General features: G+C 40.1%; 1 protein-coding gene across 17 annotated transcripts in view; it reads right to left on the bottom strand.

The window, feature by feature from the left end:
• The window catches only part of CELF1 (CUGBP, Elav-like family member 1), a 61,211-nt gene that overhangs the window by 11,745 nt on the left and 26,688 nt on the right, over positions 1-22,778 (bottom strand). For 3 of the 17 annotated variants that reach the window (XM_014950190.1, XM_014950186.1, XM_014950188.1), the window contains exons 3-10: positions 17,440-17,627; positions 16,489-16,571; positions 16,026-16,074; positions 12,584-12,718; positions 12,308-12,387; positions 10,313-10,474; positions 8,277-8,358; positions 5,002-5,130 (exon numbers count right to left, since the gene is read on the bottom strand). In XM_014950190.1, the coding sequence (XP_014805676.1) occupies positions 5,002-5,130; positions 8,277-8,358; positions 10,313-10,474; positions 12,308-12,387; positions 12,584-12,718; positions 16,026-16,074; positions 16,489-16,571; positions 17,440-17,617 (898 nt within the window). In that variant the 5' untranslated portion in view covers positions 17,618-17,627. Of the gene's footprint in view, positions 1-4,965; positions 5,131-8,276; positions 8,359-10,312; positions 10,475-11,667; positions 11,830-12,307; positions 12,388-12,583; positions 12,719-16,025; positions 16,075-16,488; positions 16,572-17,439; positions 17,628-22,778 lie in introns of all 17 variants that reach the window. The other 14 variants (XM_014950180.1, XM_014950179.1, XM_014950187.1 and 11 more) reach the window with 10 other exon arrangements.

Raw genomic sequence — 22,778 nt, 5'->3', positions numbered from 1 at the left:
CTGACCACAGTTATTTTAGTTCAGCTGACTTTTTCAGAAATCTCTTTAAGCAAAACAAGAAATGTTTTAGTACTGAAAGTGCCACAAAAATTTAACAGTTTGGTTTATTTTCTTTATCATAAGTATATAGGAATTGCTGTACTGAGTCAGCATCCCATTTCTGATGACTACAGGCAGACAAATAACAATAGAGCAGAAATACAGGGCAATTACAAGGTAATTGTATATGTAGTTGGTGCATATAGTCTATACACCAAAAATGGAGCAATTTGCAAATCCAGGGGTTTTTCAGCCAAGGGCAATGTCTTTGTATTAAAGTTACGAATTTCATTCACTAATTTCAGTGCACTTTGAACACTGAATTGTTTGACTTTACCATGCTCTAAGGCATGAGTTCTGCAATTTAAACATGCACCATGCAAAGAAATAGCACTTTTTATTTTGGAACTGTCAGCTGACAACTTCACCTGATATCCTGTAATTCCTGCCAAGAAATATCTAACAACTGCTTTTTCCCCTATTTGTCTACATGGCAACACTAATATATTTGTAGGCTTCAATCATATAGCTGGTGAGGGGTGTGAAGAACGAGCCTCATGAGGAGCAGCTGAGGGAGCTGGGGGTGTTCAGCCTGGAGAAAAGGAGGCTGAGGGGAGACCTTCTTGCTCTCTCCAACTCCCTGAAAGGAGGGTGCAGTGATGGCAGGGGGGAAAGTGTTGTCTACATGGCAACACTAATATATTTGTAGGCTTCAATCATATAGCTGGTGAGGGGTGTGAAGAACGAGCCTCATGAGGAGCAGCTGAGGGAGCTGGGGGTGTTCAGCCTGGAGAAAAGGAGGCTGAGGGGAGACCTTCTCACTCTCTACAAGTCCCTGAAAGGAGGGTGTAGCCATGGCGGGGGGGAAAGTTTGGTCTCTTCTCCCAGGTAGCAGGTGATAGGACAAGAGGAAACAGCCCCAAGTTGTGCCGCAGAGGTTTATATTGGATCTTTGGAAAAATTTTTACACTGAAAGGGTAGTTAAGCATTGGAACAGGCTGCCTATGGAAGTGGTTGAGTCACCATCCCTGGAGGTATTTAAAAGACAGGTAGACGTGGTGCTTAGAGATATGGTTTAGTGATTTTTTTTCTCAGTGTTAGGTTGATGGTTGGACTCAATGATCTGAAAGGTCCCTTCCAACCGAGGCAATTCTATGATTCTATGTCCTCCTCCCACATCAGTCTTCTATTTTTTCAGGCTCTCTCATTGCTCTTAATAGGGAAAGTGTTCCACAGTTCTAGTGATCCTTTCTGTACTTCTGGTTTTTGTGTGTTATTTTAGACCAGAAAACAGCACACAGTATCACAGAATCACATGGGGTTGGAAGGGACCTTCGGAGATCATCTAGTCCAACCCCCCTGCCAGGTCCACGAAAACCAATACAGCTTTATACATGTTCTTTACTTCATCCCTACTTCTAAACATTGTTTCTGTGCAGTTTTTGGTGGGTTGGTGGGTTTTTTTGCCTGCTACTGAGGTTATATTTTCTTAGATCTATCTACTGAGTTATATCTAGTCAAAATGTTAATTAATTCTAAGATAACTAGCTGAAAATACTTGATAAGGTTTTCAGAAGATTTGGATATGTAGTAAAGAATAGCTAGGAAAAATAAAGCAACTTGGACATCAACTACCTACTTGTGGAGGTAGGTAAACTAAGAGAACAGTAAGTCTGTTCTAATTCAGTCATTTAGCATCCAAGCAATGAGCACTAAAGTTCACACAATGAATCTGACTGAGCTGTACCAGCATTAGTTCCAGTAAGTTTATCTAAGGCCATGGTCTCTGTAACATGGACTACCTATACATGGATACAGCAGCAGACTGTTCAGTTCCAAAGAGTAGATGCTTTATTGCAAGGTTGAAGGCTTTGCTCCAACCTATTCTACACCAAAATACATAATAGTGCTTGGAAATACCAAAAAAAAGTCACCTGAAATGAGCAGGAAGACAGCACAACAACAATACTTAACACCTCTGATTTCAACCATTCTGACATGTAACCTGTCCACAGTCCACAACTCAGCACCGTGTGGACTTTCAAGTTCCCCAAACACAAAAGGTATCAGTGGAGATGAGAGAAAATCAAAATGGTAACTACGCATAATGATTGTCTGGATATTTCCACCAATTACACAATTTGAGGACAATGTGGAAGAGACGTCCAAATGAGCATCAGGTCAACATTTGGATGACAGATGGACAGAAGTCAAGCCGGTAGTCATCTCATCTGCAGTTGGGTTTAAGAGGTTTTCACAGAGGATGTTGCCATATGTCTCACAGATAAGGCAGGCATTTACTAACACACGGTACTGAACAGCTATACACTGAGTGTTTCCAAGGTCTAGGTATGGTTCAGGAGGGATGTCTGAACGTGTGTAGTCCAACAGCCTTCTATGTGAATACATAGCGTGTGAACGCACATGTAAGTATTAACCAAAAGAGAATTTCAAGTTTGCTTTTATAAGAGATAATTGCTAGTTCAGAGTAAAGCGTTAAAAAGCTGTATAGTTACAGGAAGGACCATGAAATTGAATGTTGTCTCTACACATTGAGGCTTCCCCTCCCTGCAATTTAAGTTCAGTTTTAAAAGGTGAAGCATATTCATACCTCTAATGACAAGCATTGAAACTGTTTCAGCATTTAATGTCAGTGACAACATACAGACCACATATCCTCCAGAACTTTTTATTTCTTTCGAACAAAGCTAATCTCTACTCTTTAAAATTATACTTGAAATTAATTTCAAGAGCAATACAGTAGTGACAGCTTCATGTTACAAGCCTATGAAGAGCGAAGTGATACACCTGTATAGGATATTAATTCAAATGACCCATTATGATTACTTGATTGTTGACACATAATCATTTATTGATATGACTGGCAATCAGAAAACTGGGTTCAGCACAGAAGGTACTTGAAACTGGACTGCGTCCCACCCCCTAAGCCCTCCACCGGCATGATCAACAGTGGAACAGAGTCCCAAGGTACGTCTCTCACCAAAGGAAAAGGAATCTGCAGAGTGCTGTGGAACAGCCAGCATTCATGGAGGGGAAACCAACCCCAAAGAATCACACAATTGCAGCATAACTTCAGTTGAAAGGGACACCTGTGGATCATCTAGTCTAATGGTCTGCTCAGAGCTGGTCTAACCTCTGGCTTAGGTCAGCCCGTTCAGGGTCCTTTACAACTGCACCCTGAATCTCTGAAATAACAGAGATTCCACAGCCCCTCTAGCACCTGGTTCCTGAGCTTAATCACTCTCACCATTAATTTTATTTCTCTTTTATACTCAGTCAGAATTTTCTCTGTTGCAACTTTTGCCCGTTGCCCTTGTCCTTTTACTGTACACTTCTGAGAAGAGGCCGCCTCTGTCTTTTCTAGCATGCCTGGCATGTGAACTTCACAACCTGCCAGTCCTCTTTCCCCACCTCACCAAATCAGAGAACAAACTTGCTCCAGTCAGTACATGAGAAAGCCAACAAGGAAATCTTAGTTCTAAACACCAGTCACAACAACCTGTAACCTGACAATTCCAGCTCTGCTTCTGCGTGAGGAAATATGGGAGAAATTCTCAGATAAATTCACCTTCACGCTTTCTCTAAGATGAAGAAAGGGTTATAAATGCAGCTCTTCTATAGCCTCAACTCTTTGCTTTTTTTTTTTAAAATTATAGAATATGATACCACAGCTGGGAGTCAAGATACATTTTGATATTTTAATCTTTAAGGATTGCAGACCACAAAGTTTTCATGCAAAATCCCCAAAACTGTCCAGCAACAGAACACTCTTTGAACTGAATTCTTTCTGGGGGATTTCTTGAAGTAGAAAACTGTGCAAAGCACTCATGGTTTAACTCCTGGGGCATAAGGTTTTCTAAACAGCTTTTCCTTGTAATCTCTTTATAATCTCTTGGTCCAGCTCTTCGGTCCTCCTACACAATACAAAAAGCTACCTGTGTAAATTTAAAACACCCCCAACCCCCTTTGGTCTCTCACAATCACTGGTGAGGATGTCAACTCTCTAGGCTGGATTTCAAAACTGGATAAGCAATTTGGCTTTTTATAAGAAACAACAAAAAAAACCCCTACCCACCAACCACCAAACCCACATACCACACTGTAGAAGCTGGAAAACTGACACCCTGAAAAGACAGGGTCTCCCTTCCCATGTCAGTATTTAGAAATAACTGAAAACAGGATAGAAATAACCCCGTTTGTGGTTAAAAACTGAGCATGTCTTATGTAAGCACAATTTAATTTATTTTTTGTTTTCTTTTTTGTCGCATTTATGATCACATTTAACAGTAAGACAGCAAAAGAACACTACTGGACATTCTAGCCTCTCTGGATAGCGTACATAACCTAAAGTAAAAAACAAAACAAAACAACCCAAACCCCAAAAAAAAACAAACCAGAAGAGCAAGATACTGACTTTTAGGTGCAACTCATACACTCACTTCTAGACAATCGCTTTCCAGTAAATGTGCTAGGGGTCTATTTATCCTAGTTCTATGAGGTAGTTTTCTTCATTAATGCCAGAGGAATATAAACTGCACTGTTGTAGTGCACAGAATGCATTACTGATGCTTAAGGCATCTTCTCTCTCCACATCCAGAGGAGCAGGGTACATCTGTCACAGTACCTGCCTAAAATCACAGAGAAACCGAATACGTGATGAGATTTCAATAACGAGACTGGAAAGAGGTCACCTACCTTTCTGCTTCACAACGACCTCAAAAATTCTTTTCACTCGTAATTAACCTGACCATTGGAGGAAGGAACACAGCAGGTAAAAAGTCTTTGCTGGCAGCAAAGATATCTACCCTAAATAAAGGCCAGTGAATCTACTAGTAAAACACCTTATCTATTAAAGACTCAATACGAAAAGTGCCAAAAAGGGATAGACAAAACAGGTGACGTTACCCTGAAGTGACTCCTCCAGCATAGGCAGCCTCTTACCTGAGCTGGTGAGCACACTCAGGGGACTGCTGGAGGACGTGAGGGCAGCGGTACCGCTGGGTGTATTCTGCGCTGCGCTGGCCGCAGCCGCTAACGCCGCCAGGTTCTGTAACTGCATCGCGTTCAGGCCTGCAACACATCGAAGAATGCACAGAGTTTCTCCTACAATAGTCAACATCATCCAAGCTTAGCAGATCCAGCAACCTCAGCCCATCACAAAGGAGTAATGGGAAGGAGCTTAAAAACAACAGGCTTAATACCAGTTACTGATCTTTTTCTACATTGCAATTCATTGTTATAACTAAAAAAGAGTATTTTTTTTTTTCCCAGATAGATGAGTTTTGGTAAAAGACCAGGTAGGCATAATCCCAGATGGAGACTCCAGAGTAGAGAAGTTTTCAAGCAGTGTTCTCTCCATTCTCAAAAGCACAGCAGCTTTAACTGAGAGTTAAGCCAGCGTCTGACAGCTCATCTGCAAGTTAGAGAACTTGTCTAGACACCAGGTCAATAACCTCCTCTTCTCTCCACTCTCTTTGCATGTGACTGCAGAATTCTTTCGAGAAGGCCTACACACCACAGTGGCCACAATTCACACCTTTAACCCACCATCTCCTGAGTATCAGCACATTTTATTTGGTGCCCTTGGAAGCCGAGAAGCAACAGTCAATTGTGAGACAATGCTACGTGTCAACTCCTGACCACAAGATCAGCCAAGGGACTCGTAGGCTGGTCAGCTGGTCCAACAAAAGTGGTAAGAAAAATGGGAAACATAAAGCATGTTGTGGGTAAACATCCAGGAATACTGTAGAACAAGGAAGGTATCCCTGTGTTGATGAACTTTAACCAGTCAATTTACTCATCTGACTCACCTTAATTTTGAGTCATAACTTTTTAATGAAACCATTTGGTCAGTACTGACACTGTAGTTTACCCTCTGTTCCTGCCATGGGATTATCTTTGATATTGATCATCTTCTGAATTCTGGATTTTAGCCATCCTGTGGTAGGCTAGCTCCATTCTTCCAATTCTGCCTCTCTTCTCTTTTACCTTATTTCCTTTTTTTGTCTCTACTATTATTTATTCTAACAATTCCTCCTCTTTTCATCTGACTTGAGACAATCCCTAGTAATTCTTCCCTACAAAATTAAAACCAAAATTAAATTAATCACCATTCATAGAACATCATCAAAACATCCTACGTAGATGTGGCACCTTATCTTTTGGATGCTTAGTATGTATTTGGTGACAAAGCACGATCTCAAATAATTAAAATCTCAGTTTTGTAATCTAAATATCTAAACAGACAACATAAAAATGTAAGTGACAATGCAGTATAAACAATTTATTTTCTAAAAGACTTCTACTACCTTTAGCATAGTTAATTTGGGGTTTTTTTTGATCTTTTTCAATTGTTTTCTCTTTGTGACAGAGTCTGTTTCCTTAACCATATTTAGTGCCTGAAACAAGAGGATTCTGCCTTTATTTAGATTATCAAGGTGCCACTGTAACACAAAAGCGTGAAGTTAAAACCAAAAAGTTGTGGGTTTTGTTTTTAGTATGCTAGAGAGTGTTAAAAGTGCAAGTGTTAGAGCTAGTGAAGAAGAGAGCAGCTTGCTTCCTTTCTGAAGCAGTCTGGCATGTACACACTGCACCTGTCCTCTTGTCACCACATTGTTTTCCCATCTGCTTTCAAACAGGGTTAAGATTAAATTCTGTCTAAAAAGTCTGATATAGTTTGGGATCTAATTACCTAATTTTTTTTATGCATGAATTTCAAGAAAGGCGGTCAGCTGAGATAGTAACAGGACTTTGAAACTAAAACTCTCTCAGTGAAGAATCAGACTTGAAATAATTATTTCAAAACACCATGCAACATGCTATTTATATGTCCGAGTTCTCAATTTTTAATTTTTTTTTTTTTTTTAAATAGTGAGAACAGAATTATCCTGGAAACTTCACAGGCAACCTCAGCTAGTTAGCATCTTCCCCAGCCCTTATTGTAGTAACAACATGAGCTGCTGTACTGTTTTTCTCCTTTATTACCACTTGCTTTTAAACAGACACAAGAGAGGGGGGGAAAAACAGTATCATGTGCATAACAAAATCTAGTATAGGTCACCACCCACAGGATATTAGTGAAACTCATTTTTAAAAAATTACTTGTGGCAAGAGTCTTATATTTAAGAGTTCTGAAGAGGTCCAACATGAAAAAAGTAAACAGAAGTAGTTAAGGTTAGAATAAACCTCAAGTATGAATCAAAGTTTTCACAATCAAAATCATAACACTTTACAAAAGTTTGCAATTGTTACTGACGGGTGTGTCAACACAAATCAGATGGAGAAAGCCACTTTATTTTCTTAACACTTTCAGATCAACCTCTGCACAGACAGGGCACGTAATATTGTGAACTACCATAAAACTCCAGGAGGTAATTTCAAAAGCTTAAGGAGTTCAGTATTAAAACCAAAACTACAGGGTTTTTTGGCCAGCAGAAGGATTTATACAATGGAGTTACTGGAGTTACTAACATATGTTTTATTATTCCTTGCCCTGTGAAGACAGAAGGGACAATCAATTTGCAGCCCCAGTAGTGCTATATTTAGTGAATATTCTGACTAGCAGGCCACAGCAAGGAATTTGGCTCATACCTAATTAAGCTGATACTTCACTAACAGCAATGGTGTAATGAATGGTAATTCAAATGAAGGAATTAAAGAACCTGAATGAAGGACTAGTTCACATTCCTACCAACATTGCATTTCCAACTTTGATGTATTTAGGAATAAAGAATTTTAAACGGGGAACTTAAGAATCTGTTATCGCTGAAAATTCACATTCCTACCAACATTGCATTTCCAACTTTGACGTATTTAGGAAAAAGAATTTTAAACAGGGAACTTAAGAATCTGTTATCGCTGAAACCCATGCATTAGTGCTTACGTCAAAACACAAAGCTTTACATATGCACCTGTTTGGATAAAAACAAATATACAGAGCCATCTTTTTGTACCCATAAGGGAAGATAATTTTAAATGCCAGAGGTAGGGGAGATGACCAGCATACCACAACTTACCTTGGGGAAAATGGTTAACTAAGATTAAGAAGGAACATCCATGCTTGTAGCAGAGGATTCCTGTCATTCCAAAGGAGCCGATAAAGCCAGGCCTAATTATTTTAAATGAGGTTAATGGGTCTACAGCCTTCTGGCTACTTTCTCTACCCTCCTCCTCTTTTCTTTGGCACTGAATTTGTCTTCTAGTGGAAAAAAACTCACCTCCCATTGGGTGGAGGCTGCTCAATGTGTTCAGGTTCCCAGATGACGCAGCTGCTGTCTGCTGAAGGAGCTGCAAATAAAGCTAGACATTACACCAAAAAACAAAACAAGAGTGAGAGTGAGGGCTGGCTCCGCTTCTGGGAGAAACTGCACCACACCACAGCCAGAGCGCCGTCACAAAGGGAATTGCCACTGCCCATGCACCACATCCTAGCCAAGCGTAAAGAGAATTCCCCTTACAAAGTACAGCCAGAGCACCATCACGGTGAAAATCCACACTGCCCATGCATCACACTGCAGCCAAAGCAACAGCACGCTGTCCTCACTCAACACCATCAATGCTGAGGGGAGTTTATAGCTAACACACCAAGACAAAACCAGTAGAATCAGTAGTGAGAGAGGACTATTCAAAGCACCTCAGGCAGGATTGCTACCCCTAAGGATATGCTACCTCAAGCCAGGCTTAACAGCTGACACTGCCAGGACAAGACAAATGGCAAATGCCATACGAAAACAAAGAGCCACCATGAGAGGGAAGCCCCTCCAGACATGAGAGAAATGTCAACACCTCAGCTCAGAAGCAATTTAGAGGGATTTCCTATTCCTTTCTCCATTAACCAGGTTGTTATAAAAAATTCTAACCTACCAAACCTAACTCAGCAGTAAAAGAGAGAATGCCTCCACTCCAACAGTACACCATACCAAGAATGAAATGAAATGTTCCTTTCCTGTTCCCCAGACCTTCTATTGCCTGAATACAGTTCTCATAGTTACTCTGGCAACCTGAGCCAGAGCACATCACTTTATGAGAGGTTCACCCTGTAGGGACCCAGCAAAATCAACTACAATCAGTGACAAATGCAGACTACCTCCTGTTGCATCATTGCCTATTTGCCTATTGCTAAATAGACTAGTTTCTCTCTGACAAATGCAGACTACCTCCTGTTGCATCATTTTTGCTAAATAGAGTAGTTTGTCTAAAGGAAGCCCCTCCAGACATGAGAGAAATGTCAACCCCTCAGCTCAGAAGCAATTTAGAGGGATTTCCTATTCCTTTCTCCATTAACCAGGTTGTTATAAAAAATTCTAACCTCCCAAACCTAACTCAGCAGTAAAAGAGAGAATGCCTCCACTCCAACAGTACACCATACCAAGAATGAAATGAAATGTTCCTTTCCTGTTCCCCAGATCTTCTATTGCCTGAATACAGTTCTCATAGTTACTCTGGCAACCTGAGCCAGAGCACATCACTTTATGAGAGGTTCACCCTGTAGGGACCCAGCAAAATCAACTACAATCAGTGACAAATGCAGACTACCTCCTGTTGCATCATTTTTGCTAAATAGAGTAGTTTGTCTATTTTCTGTAGGCTTTTTTGTTTTCTTTGGTTTGTTTTTTTCTCTCTTTTTTTTCTTTCTGTGCACAGTCAGCTACTGGGTGCTTCCAACCTGATCATCTTTTCTAGAACCAAGTACTGTTCTAGGTTTCACTCAAAGGGGATGAGAGAAATAAAGGCTAAAAAAGGACTGTGCACAGTCAGCTACTGGGTGCTTCCAACCTGATCATCTTTTCTATCTGGACAGAACCAAGTACTGTTCTAGGTTTCACTCAAAGGGGATGAGAGAAATAAAGGCTGAAAAAGGAAAAATGGAAGAGGAATACAAGAACTATGTTGTCAGATAGACATGAAAAGGGCATTTATTGCTGAAAAAGGAAAAATGGAAGAGGAATACAAGAACTATGTCATCAGATAGACATGAAAAGGGTATTTATATGGGCAAACAGTGAGGCTATAGCATAAGAAGAAAAACTTCCCAGCACAAAGTCACTCTACAGAAGACAGAGAGGAAAAAAGCTTCAGTAGTCAGGGCTACAGTGACTGAGGTTGAAATCCTCACTTAGATAAATTTACTTCAGCCTCCTCATCCACAAAATGGGGATTAAGAACCCTCTAAAAATGAATACATTGAACACTACAAGACAGTCAGACACTGCAACCCCTGAAGAGGTGAAAAGAACCCAAATTAGAAACTCACTGCTAAGTATTGGGGTCCAAGTGTGTTGAGACCAGCCAGGTTTCCCCATACGGAGGCAGCACTGATCTGTTGCATTTGTTGCTGGAGTTGCTGAGCAATTCGTTTCTGCTCTTTGTCCTTCTGCGTGTCTGCAAATTTTACCACAATGGGAGAAGAGCAACCCTGCAAACAGCAATTCAAACAATTCAGAACCAAGTACTGTTCTAGGTTTCACTCAAAGGGGATGAGAGAAATAAAGGCTAAAAAAGGAAAAATGGAAGAGGAATACAAGAACTATGTTGTCAGATAGACATGAAAAGGGCATTTATTTGGGCAAACAGTGAGGCTATAGCATAAGAAAAACTTCCCAGCGCAAAGTCACTCTACAGAAGACAGAGGGGAAAAACGTTTCAGTAGTCAGGGCTACAGTGACTGAGGTTGAAATCCTCACTTAAATAAATTTATTTCAGCCTCCTCATCCACAAAATGGGGATTTAGAACCCTCTAAAAATGAATACATTGAACACTACAAGACAGTCAGACACTGCAACCCCTGAAGAGGTGAAAAGAAGCCAAATTAGAAACTCACTGCTAAGTATTGGGGTCCAAGTGTGTTGAGACCAGCCAGGTTTCCCCATACGGAGGCAGCACTGATCTGTTGCATTTGTTGCTGGAGTTGCTGAGCAATTCGTTTCTGCTCTTTGTCCTTCTGTGTGTCTGCAAATTTTACCACAATGGGAGAAGAGCAACCCTGCAAACAGCAATTCAAACAATTACATGCTTGCTACCCCCAGCAGTCACAAAAATACTGCATTAAGACCCAGTCATTGGAAGCATTCTCCTCCCCTCCCCTGACACGCATGCAAACATACATACATACATTCAAACAGCACATTTCATTAAAAGTTCAAAATCTCATTTGCTTTTGATTCTATTTCTGTGCACAGTCAGCTACTGGGTGCTTCCAACCTGATCATCTTTTCTATCTGGACAGAACCAAGTACTGTTCTAGGTTTCACTCAAAGGGGATGAGAGAAATAAAGGCTGAAAAAGGAAAAATGGAAGAGGAATACAAGAACTATGTCATCAGATAGACATGAAAAGGGTATTTATATGGGCAAACAGTGAGGCTATAGCATAAGAAGAAAAACTTCCCAGCACAAAGTCACTCTACAGAAGACAGAGAGGAAAAAAGCTTCAGTAGTCAGGGCTACAGTGACTGAGGTTGAAATCCTCACTTAGATAAATTTACTTCAGCCTCCTCATCCACAAAATGGGGATTAAGAACCCTCTAAAAATGAATACATTGAACACTACAAGACAGTCAGACACTGCAACCCCTGAAGAGGTGAAAAGAACCCAAATTAGAAACTCACTGCTAAGTATTGGGGTCCAAGTGTGTTGAGACCAGCCAGGTTTCCCCATACGGAGGCAGCACTGATCTGTTGCATTTGTTGCTGGAGTTGCTGAGCAATTCGTTTCTGCTCTTTGTCCTTCTGTGTGTCTGCAAATTTTACCACAATGGGAGAAGAGCAACCCTGCAAACAGCAATTCAAACAATTACATGCTTGCTACCCCCAGCAGTCACAAAAATACTGCATTAAGACCCAGTCATTGGAAGCATTCTCCTCCCCTCCCCTGACACGCATGCAAACATACATGCTTGCTACCCCCAGCAGTCACAAAAACACTGCATTAAGACCCAGTCACTGGAAGCATTCTCCTCCCCTCCCCTGACATGCATGCAAACATACATACATTCAAACAGCACATTTCATCAAAGGTTCAAAGTCTCATTTGCTTTTGATTCTATTTTATATTTTGGTATTTTCTCTGAAGATGAAGTTTCTATCTCGAGTTCTAAAAATAGGAGCAGAACAACCACCAAGGTCCAGGAGTAGCATTTGTGAAGAAGCACACAGTGCATAGCCTTCCCTCTGCTCTCTAGTCCTCCAAACTACATAGTGACTGCCTGAAAAATTACATCTTCTCCTGACACCCACTAACTTGTTTTACCTCCATGGTTTGTGCTTGGTGCATTGTTTTGATTGCTGCTTGTGCCATGGCTCTTGTTGTAAAAGTCACAAACGCACAACCTGGGGAAAGAACAAGAAGGAACTAAGTCATTCACTACATCCGCGATTACTGGGATGAATAAAGAAATGAAAATGCCTACGGGGCTGGGGGTGGGTGGTGGTGTGGGATCACAGAAAGGGCTGAAACACCACCCTGAGTTGCAAAAGGCAGCATCCAGTGGAGAACCTTGAACTATGGGAAGAGCTTCCTGCTTACCTCGGCTCAGGCCATCCGGGCCCCGTAATATCCTGCATTCTTCAATCTGCCCAAAGGGGGAGAACATCACTCGGATATCATTTTCATTGCACTTCTTGGATATCATTCCAATAAACAACTTCCTATCTTCTACTGCTAAGAAATCAAAGAATAAGAGTATAATTAGCAAATATGTGCTTACTAGATCTTATTTCATCAAGTCTTGCCCATCAACTAGACTCACTTCCCTTGTATTTAGGGTAGGGAGTTGTCAAAACCAGATTCCCAATAATGGAATGTCTTCATTTTAAGAGGATGCATATGAGATACCTCAATATACCTGAAAGATGGCTGTTTTATGATGTTTTATGTTTACATTTTGCTGACTGTTCTCCCTTGCAAGCCTGTGAGCTGCAAGAATGTAAGGAAAGGAAAAATATATCAGATTCAGCATTTCCCTGTATCTCCTACATTCAGTTCATGGTGACTGAGAGAAGACCTACATGTATTTTATGGGACTATTTTCATTCCCTCTCCTCTGTCTCTTCTATCTTTAGACAACCAACATGCCTTGCTGTCTCTAAAGAAGCAAGTGAGCTGCAGAAAGCTTCTTTCTACCCTCTTCATCACGCCAATCACTTAAATTTAGATCTGCCTATTTCCTCATGCTCCTGTCTCAACAGCAGAAGCTACAGCAGTTGCCAAAACAGAACAGTTTTAGTTCTGTTTCAGATTCATCCCTTCTGATCTGTACTAAAAGCCTGAAAATAACACCTCAGACCATAACAATGGACTGTACACTGCTGCACCTTACCTCTACATGTTGATGGTACTAGATACATTAGAGTTGAAGAACACCTTTCAGTGTGCAGACTATTTTAAAATAAATGGTCCAGAAATAAATTTCTCAGTGGTTACTAATGTGCGTCTAAGGTCACTTAAGGGAGTGGGGTAAATTTGAATCCAGAGCAGAACTTTATACCTCTTGTTTTATTTACTTATGGATACTAGTCACCTCTGAAATACTTATTTTTAAAGGATGAAGCAAGTTATGCAGAATACCATTTGGAAATAAAAACCAGTTTGCAAATGCAACATTCAGCACAATATGCCAGAGGCTGTGGCACGATTTGAAGCTTCAAGACAGAAAAATCTTCTCCTATTTGGTGCCATGGTGAGGAGAAATCAACTTATTTGCTGAGTCTTCCACAGTGTTGAAGACAAAAGTTCCAAACTATTCAAGCTGACATAACTTTAACTGACTATTAAATCTTAATGTTGTACCCAGTTCACTTTGAAGGTCTTAGAGCAGAAAGCTGCTTTCAAATCCTTTTTTCAGTCCCTTTTAGCTCAAGAGATTCAAAATCCCTTTTATTAGAGGTAAGCTAAAATGATTTTTTAACTAATACTTTCTTATTCGTATTTTCACCTACACATTTTACTAAAACTTGAATCATTATATAATAGCCTCAGAACTGTAACCCCAAAATTCCATTAAATACTTTTCCCCCTTTATGTTATTTTCCTAGGATATTCGTGTGTTTGTATAATGCAAGATCCATTTTAGCTTAGAGAACCTATTCCATTCTCCTCCTAACTACGCTTCAAAAGAAGTACTGTATTGTAGATCTATTTACACAGAAACATTCTGTATACACATGGAGGTATCTGCAGGTGGAATTACTCCTACTTTATGTTATCTCATCTTCTGTTTTCAATTTTTGAAGATGTAAGCTTTCTGGAACCAGGATTATTCTCCATGATGCAACACTAATTTTATAGTAACTATGGGAAATGAAGAAAATAAAATTCAGCCAAAGTTAGACAGGCTGAAACTATAAAATGCTAAACACTTGCTTTGCTTATCTTGCATCAATATATACAGACACACACATTTGAGCCATGTACATATAGAAACTCATCATGGAAATATATGGATAAATGATCATTTACCCAATTGTAGATGCTAAATGTCTTAATCCATCTGAAATGGCCAATGTGCAGACATATTCTTTTTTTTCCTCTATTGACCTGTTGTGAATTCTCTTATAAACTATAAGTAGTTTTAACTCCCACTGCAGCTGCTACAGGCCTTGTTTCAAATTGGTCAAGCACTTGAAAAAGCATTTCTAGATTTCATAGAATCATAGAACAGTTTGGGTTGGAAAAGACCTTACAGATCACCTAATTCCAAGCCCCTGCCATGGACAGGGACACCTCCCACTAGACCAGGTTGCTCAAAGCCCCATCCAGCCTGGCCTTGAACACTTCCAGTAAGGGAGCATTCACAGCTTCTTTGGGCAACCTGTTGCAGTGAAGAATTTCTTCCCAATATCTAATGTAAATCTCCCCTCTTTCAGTTTAAAACTGTTACCCATTCACCTATTGCTACACTCCCTGACAGAGTCCCTCCCCATCTCTCCTGTAAGCCCCTTTTAAGTCCTGGAAGGCCGCAATAAAGTCTCCCCAGAGCTTTCTCTTCTCCAGGCTGAACAACCCCAACTCTCTCAGCCTGTCCTCATAGAGTGTCCTCCAACAACTCTCTCAGCCTGTCCTCACAGCAGAAGTACTCCAACACTCTGACCATCTTCACAGCCCTCCTCTGGACCAGCTCAAGCAGGTCCATGTCCTTCTTATGCTGGGAGCCCCAGAGCTGAACACAGCTCAAGCAGGTCCATGTCCTTCTTATGCCGGGAGCCCCAGAGCTGAACGCAGCACTCCAGGTGAGCACAAGAGCGGAGTAGAATGGGAGAATCGCCTCCCTTGACCTTCTTTTCATGCAGCCCAGGACACAACTGGCTTTCTGAGCTGCGAGCACACATTGCCAGATTATATTTGGTTTTCATCCACCCATACCCTGAAGTCCTTCTCTGCAGGGCTGCTCTCAATCCCTTCATCACAATTGCCCCTAACTCACATGCCAGATGTTGCACCTGGCCCCGTTGAACTTCATGGGGTTCGCATGGGCCCACCTCTCTAGCGTGTCAAATTCCCTCTAGATGGCATCCCTTCCCTCTAGGGTATCAACCACAGCACTCAGCCTGGTGTCATCCATGAACTTGCTGAGAGTGCACTCGATCCCACTGTCCATGTCCCCAACAAAGATTTAAACTACCTTAGTACAAAGAAGAACTCACTGGATGTTTCCCTAATTGACAATGTGGTTCTACCACAAGCAGCAACAGTGGGAGATACTGAGTCATGGAATTTGAGAGACATCATTTATGCTACCTACTATATTGAAAACATACCTTTTCCCCCCTTTTTTAAAAAAAATCTTTTTAAAAAAATTATTGAAAACATACCTTTTCCCCCCTTTTTTTTAAAAAATCTTTTAAAAAAAAAATAAAAATCAGGTCTCCAATTCAAGCAGACTTCATCAGAAGCTGTTCAAGGAAAGGAAAATCCTCAAGCTTCCCCAGTAGCACAAATGATGCCAAACTCAGACTCTAGTAATACTTACCATTACTCTTTTCACTGTCAGCTGGTTTCATCTGGATAGGATGGTGCATCTGAAACATGGAAAGATTATTTAATTCTGATGCATTCACTTCATACTACATGGAATACATCCCATAAGAATTGTGGAAGAGAAGAAAAAAATGGCAGCCCAAATTGCCTCTACAGAAGTGCCTATGTAACAATACATAAATTTCTAGAAGAAAGAAAAACCTTTCCTCATGATATGCCATCATTCCTCCTCAGAGAGTATTATAGGAACCATGTCCGCCCACTTCACTACCATATAATTCTCCCAAATGTTCCAAAATTCCCTTAAGATCTGTTATCATACAAATCTCATTACATTGCTCTTTTGAATAGTTCTTTTAAAAACATTATTTGAGGGCAAGATAAAATATGTTTGTACATCCGTGGGGCCAGAGCTCGGAAAAACAGTTGCAAAGAAAGCATGGTTCTTCTCTTACCCCTGGGAGGATCTTCATGTTGTGAAGAGCATTCTGTGCTTCTAGTGCAGCTTTACGGGTATAAAATGTAACAAAACAGCACCCTGTAATTGAAACAAGATGTTAGGCAAGTAGGTACACTATGAATCTTGACATGCTGTACAGAAATTGCAAGTCCCACTTCTATCCTTCCAATGCAAAACATATGACAAATAGAAGAGATTAGACATTGAAATAAGATTTTCTGTGAAATAGGTAGGTCCTACTGATTGTTCTATCCTTCCAATGCAAAACATATGACAAGTAGAAGAGATTAGACACCGAAATAAGATTCTATGAAATAGGTAGGTCCTACTGATTAAGACTGTTTAAAAGATTTCTAAGTGTAACAAAATAGGATATATTCAGAACTGACCGAACATCACCAATTAACCCAAAGATTTAGATACATCTGTCAAATAATTGTTGGCTACTTCCATTGTCAAACTTAACAATTATTTGCTAGTACCAAAAACTTACATAGCTTCAAAGGAAATAAGATATTGCATATAACTGAACTGTACATCAAGGCACAGCATTTAGTTAGGATTTGATGTACACGAATGACTAAGACTTCAATTTTATATTTTATCTGAAACAGAGACACTTCCAGCAACATTTCTGATCATACTGTGGCATCACAATGATGCTCTGAAGCAACACAATACACTTTGCAATTATAATCCATATTCTTTAAGTATCTCCATCACTTCTGAGCTCTAAAAAAGTAACTCTAATTTCCCTCAGTTCAGCCAATAACTGCATCACAATCCGAGTATAATTAGACACATACATTTAAGACTATAAAGACTGGACTCACATGCATGCCTGGTCACAGAGATCTCCAAAACACAGGGGTCTTTGAATAAGCAGCTAAGATACTAAGTATGTGAAAGCAGCTGAGAACCCAAGTCTCCACTGAGAAGTTCTCACCTTTGCTTTGAGGAGGGTTTTGGCTCCTGTCCCTCAAGACATTGATTTCATAGACAGCACCATACTGTTCAAAGAGTTCTCTTAGATCCTTCTCACACCAGCTCCGTGGGACTTGACCCACAAACATCTTGATAGCATCTAGATCAGGTTGGTCTGGGTGATCCAGTGTGCCATTCATTTTCTTTGAGCTATGAAAAAACAAGAAGTAATTTCTGGATTATCTGTTTCCACAGATTACAGATGCTAGTGCAGCTAGAAGCAGCATGCTTACAGTGAGATTTAAGAAAAAAAATCCATTTCCACACATATAAATGTATATAATTAAAATATATATAAAGAGAGACTCTTGCACATTCCCAGTCCTGCATACCAGAGAATATTCAGAAACGTCATTCACATTCATTGGCACGCTGTGTACTTAGAAACCAAATGCTCTGCACAGCTGTTTAAAACTTCTCTTAACGTTTATTCCTTTAATGTAGTCAACATCTGGGATTCAGGACACAAATCTATTGAGATGACTGAAAAATACCACTAGTTCAACCATGTAGAATTTTACAGAGAACGAAACCAGAACAGGAAGGCACCTAAACACAGTCTACTGACGTTATCAGTAACCACTGAAAAGGAGAGAGGAACATTTTTTTCAGGTTGTTTTTAAATGTAACTGTCTGGAATTGTTTCCCAGGGTGAAGATCCAGTCACAGCCTGGTATACCGAAGGACCTATCTCTAGAAGACTGACTGTAATGACATCCTATTGTAGCTATAGTGATTAGTAGGTCAAAATTGCTGACCAACCCCTGCATAATCTAGAAAGAACACGCGGAGTGGAAGGGTAACTATACAATGATTGTCCCCCCCCAAACTCTTTGTTGAAGAATACAGGTGGCCTTCTCCCAGAGTAGGTGGCTCTTTTTTCCTTTAAACATAGTTTTTGAATGACTTATTAACTGCATTTTACAGTATACTGTTCCTCTTACTGTCCATCTTCAACCATATTACCCCCAAATAGAATTTGAAATTAATAATTTAAAAAATTTCCAAACCAGGTAACGTTTAGTTAGTTCTTCGATACTGCTGTTTGAGCCTAAGGAAAAACTGAAGGCAGGGAAAGCTCAAGACTTTATAGCTGTATGAACAGACCTCAGAAACAACAAAGCTTCTTACTAGAAGGGAAGGAAATAGTCTCAAATCCTTTCATTCCTCTCCACCTTTTCACTCAGAAAGGATCAGCACCTCTCCAAGTAGCCAAAGCAAATACCTTTTACAAAGAAGTAAACTCTCTCTCTTCATTCAGTGTTTTTTTCATTCCATTTGAGAACAACTGGAAATCATTTACTCTCTTCCAATAATAAATTTCAGCCCTGCCTTTTATGCCAAAGGTAGCTTAAAGAAGATAGTCTGGCTCCTTTATATTAACGGGCGAACTCTTAACATGACCTCAGCAGTATTCAAGGATCCTTTCATTCCTAATCAAAAGGTTTAGTCTAGAGTCATTAGTAGGAACAAACAGAAACTGTTCTCCCAACAACTGATTTAAAGAACCGATTTTATGACATGAGCACCTGTAGCATACTATAAACAGTACTGCCAAATAGCCTTATTCCTCCTTAGCCCTCATCCCAAAATTATCAGATCATTTTCCCCTCTATCCAGAATCCAACATCAATTGTCAACGCCCACTAGGATTTGTGCAAGAAAAAAGACCTGCAGGGTCTCTCTCCTCTCTCTCTTTATCCCCCTCCTCAAGGGGAGTTCATCAGACAGCGGAGGCTTCAGAGACAGCAATTCCAACTATTGCTTTAGTTATAAACTTAAATATGAAGACAAAATACTTACACAGGGCTAGCATTCAAGGAGCAATGGTCCACCATCATCTCTGGGAGGAAATCCAACTTGAACGCAGCCATCACCTCAGTCTGACAAACTACTAACACTAAATCAGTGTATTGCCTAACCCCCAAACAACGCCACTTCCAAAAGTCCTGCAGGTCTTAGCACTCAGCCACACAAAAAACACTCAAACCACAGAAACAGAAGCCCAGGGAGACCAGCAATAGACACCACAGAAACAGGCTGGACTGGGAAAGGGACATGGAATCCCAGATTAAAAAGGGGATGTGACCATGTGAAGGGAGGCTCAGCTTGATACACAATGAAAATGCTGATGCACTGGGCTTGTTTTGTGCAATTTTCCCTGGCGAAGCAGTACTGAGTGCACTGTCAGATAAACAGAGTGTCAGATCCATGAAGATAGCAATGGGTAACAGAGCAGAAAGAATACAAACTCCAGTCTTTCCATCCCCAACTAACTCCTTGCCTCCCAAAATGGCAGCCCGAGGCCTTGAGGTTCAGACAGACACTTCCCATACCACCAATGTTGAGGTGTGAAGTCAAGAGGTTCCCTCACCATAAATATTTTAAATGGCTCTTTTCACCTTGTGCACTAATTTTGACACTCTTCTAACTTCCAGGAAGAAAAACGCCAACTAAAATGTTTGCCTGAACCTGCCAAAAAAAAATATATCAAAGCTAAGATTTGATTACTCAAAAACTCCTTAACTACCACAGAACATCAAAACCTACTCCTTTTATTGGAGCAAAACATACACTGTTCTGGAAACAACACTTTGCCCGTGATGCATCTATACATCCAGAGATATACAGAGCCTACGGATCATACAGAATGGAAAAACACAGTGATTTGTTGAAAACTGTGTTATAATTGATGAAAACGCTGATCAGAATGCCTCAGCTGCTTCATCATTAAAACAGGAATAACACGTTCATCAAGGAGCTGTAAGGTCTATTTATATGTGAGTTGCACTTCTATGTATTTATACACAATACAGACCTCCGATACACAAACTAATGGGGAGATAATCTGGATAACACTGGATGCACTGGGAGATGCAGAAAGATTTGATTGCGGAGAGCGAGTGCTGCAGAGGCAGCTGGGTGTGTCCAAGCACTCCAGGAGGGATGATGAATTCAAGTCCAACATGAATCCAGATAAGCCTTACATATATGATTGATATAACCACCAAATAAACTCTCAGAGCATCAAGGAATGCATGCTGTGGCAGCTGCCAGCACTTCTTTCTTGTCTGTCAACGACTGCAACCTGCACTTGCAGTTATTTAGATGGGTCAGTACATACAGCTTGCTTTCTGCTTGCAGTTACAGCATGCCAATTATTTTTTTATAAATAACCATTTCCAACCTCTGAACAAAAAGAATATTTCTGATATTTCTGATCTTCTGCCTACAGTGAGGTTAATTAAAAGGTTATTAAAAAGAGTTAGGCCTCATAATACAAAGAATTTGCATGTTACTGCAAAGTAAGAGAGGATGTGAATTTAGCACACATCAGTTATTCAACAGTAACTACTTCATGCATGCTCTCACTATGTGGTAAATGCAAAAAAGCTTATTCTTTAAAGAAAAAGGTAGAAACTACCTGCTAAGCACCACTGTTAAGAGTATGAAAATAGGCACTAGGAAGCACAGGTCAATTTATTAGCTTTCAGTAAATTGTTCATGTCTACCTTCAGACACATCCTACAGGCTTCCCACTTGAAAAATGCCATGTTGTGTCAAACACATAATATCCACTTCATGGATTTCTCTAAAATGAGCCCACAGAAAGAAAACACTTCAGATTTATGTGATCAGAACAGCAGAAGATACGGTGGGGTCCTTGCCACTGCTCACATAAATCTATAGACTAACACTGTAAATTCTGGTCTTACCTATGAAGACCAGAATTCATTCCTTCTAGTCTTCCAATCATCTTTAGCTTTTTTAAGCAGCCAGTAAAATACCCCAGCAGCCATGCTCAGTGTAGGTTCAATGAAAGATGATGCTGGCCACAGCTACTCTAGAAAATGGGTTTTAAAAAGGTTACTGAGATTGATTAGCTTACTGAAGAAAATCATTAAGTCATTATGATTTGATCCTACGCCCACCCTCTCCCTCATCTCTCTGCTCTTCACAACGGAAGTCATATCTGCTTGTTCCATTAAAACAAAACTGCCTCAAGTTACAGGCATTATCACGTTATACTCCAGGTCAAATTCAGTCCACTGGCTTTCACAATTAAAACATTATTTTTTTGCAAATATCCTGCTACGTGTTAATTTTTAATTCTTGTTATACTTAATTTCTCCTGTGATGTGCTCGCTTCATGCAATGAACAGTGCCAAAAAAATTTCACATGCTATTGTGTACAATTTGGGGGAAAAGAAGAATCAATACTAGAATGGCAAATAAATATCTGAAGGTACGTCAACCAAGACTCAGTGCTTCAGGGTACCCTACTCATGCAGTAATGATGGCAATTTCAGTGACAAAACACTACTGTACAAACAGGTTTGTTTTAACACTATTTAGCTGAAGGCGTCAAGCTTTTGGAATTAAAAGACTTCTGGACTTCACTTGTGAAAATATCAGAGTGGAAAAAGATGGTGTTTCGTTACTGCACAGAATTAAGAAGAATTAAATGAGGAAGCAGTGTTTCTTTGAAATTATAAAAAACACAGAAGTCATCCTAGCCATTGCTCACAAAGAAAGAAAAATAAGAGAGCTAAACACACTTATTTTTTGCTCAGATGTCAAATTCCTGCTGGCTTCCAGATCCATTCTTTGACTGTTTCTATTCAAAGGATAATAGAAACAATGTCTGAAATTCCAAGCTCTATGGACTGTAGCTACACATTTACATGTGGTGCTAATCTGACAATACGAATGTTAAAAACACTGAAACCCTAAATTATGCTGCAGAATATATCACTATATATGCTCCTCAGAGATTGCAGAGTACAAATGAGAAGTTTTGCTTTTGTTTTTAAGTTTACAGAATCACACATTTACATGTGGTGCTAATCTGACAATACAAACGTTAAAAACACTGAAACCCTAGATTATGCTGCAGAATATATCACTATATACGCTCCTCAGAGATTGCAGACTACAAATGAGAAGTTTTGCTTTTCTTTTTAAGTTTACAGAATCACATCACATTCCTAGGGTACAAAACCTAAAAAAACTACCCCACCAAACAAAAAACCTGTGTCACATTTTCTTTCCTAAGAAAGCCTTGTTCGCTTCAATGAGCGATTAACTCTGAAAGCTAACAATAATACCATCTTTTATTTTATACAGTCTGAACCTCGGATAACACACACAAATCTGAAGCTGAGGGACTACTGGGATGGCGTGAGCAAACTATGGGAAAGGATGGGGGCTGTAGGGAAATCAGACACTGTGAAGCTTTGAAGGAGACAGGTCCTAGAACAAACTTCCCCTTGTATTATCTGTGCGTATCCAGATCTCTAC

This window comes from Calidris pugnax, unplaced genomic scaffold (genome assembly GCF_001431845.1).
Source record: "Calidris pugnax isolate Ruff unplaced genomic scaffold, ASM143184v1 scaffold68, whole genome shotgun sequence".
In the NCBI taxonomy this organism is placed as follows: domain Eukaryota; kingdom Metazoa; phylum Chordata; class Aves; order Charadriiformes; family Scolopacidae; genus Calidris; species Calidris pugnax.
This window is presented reverse-complemented; position numbering and strand designations above follow the sequence as displayed.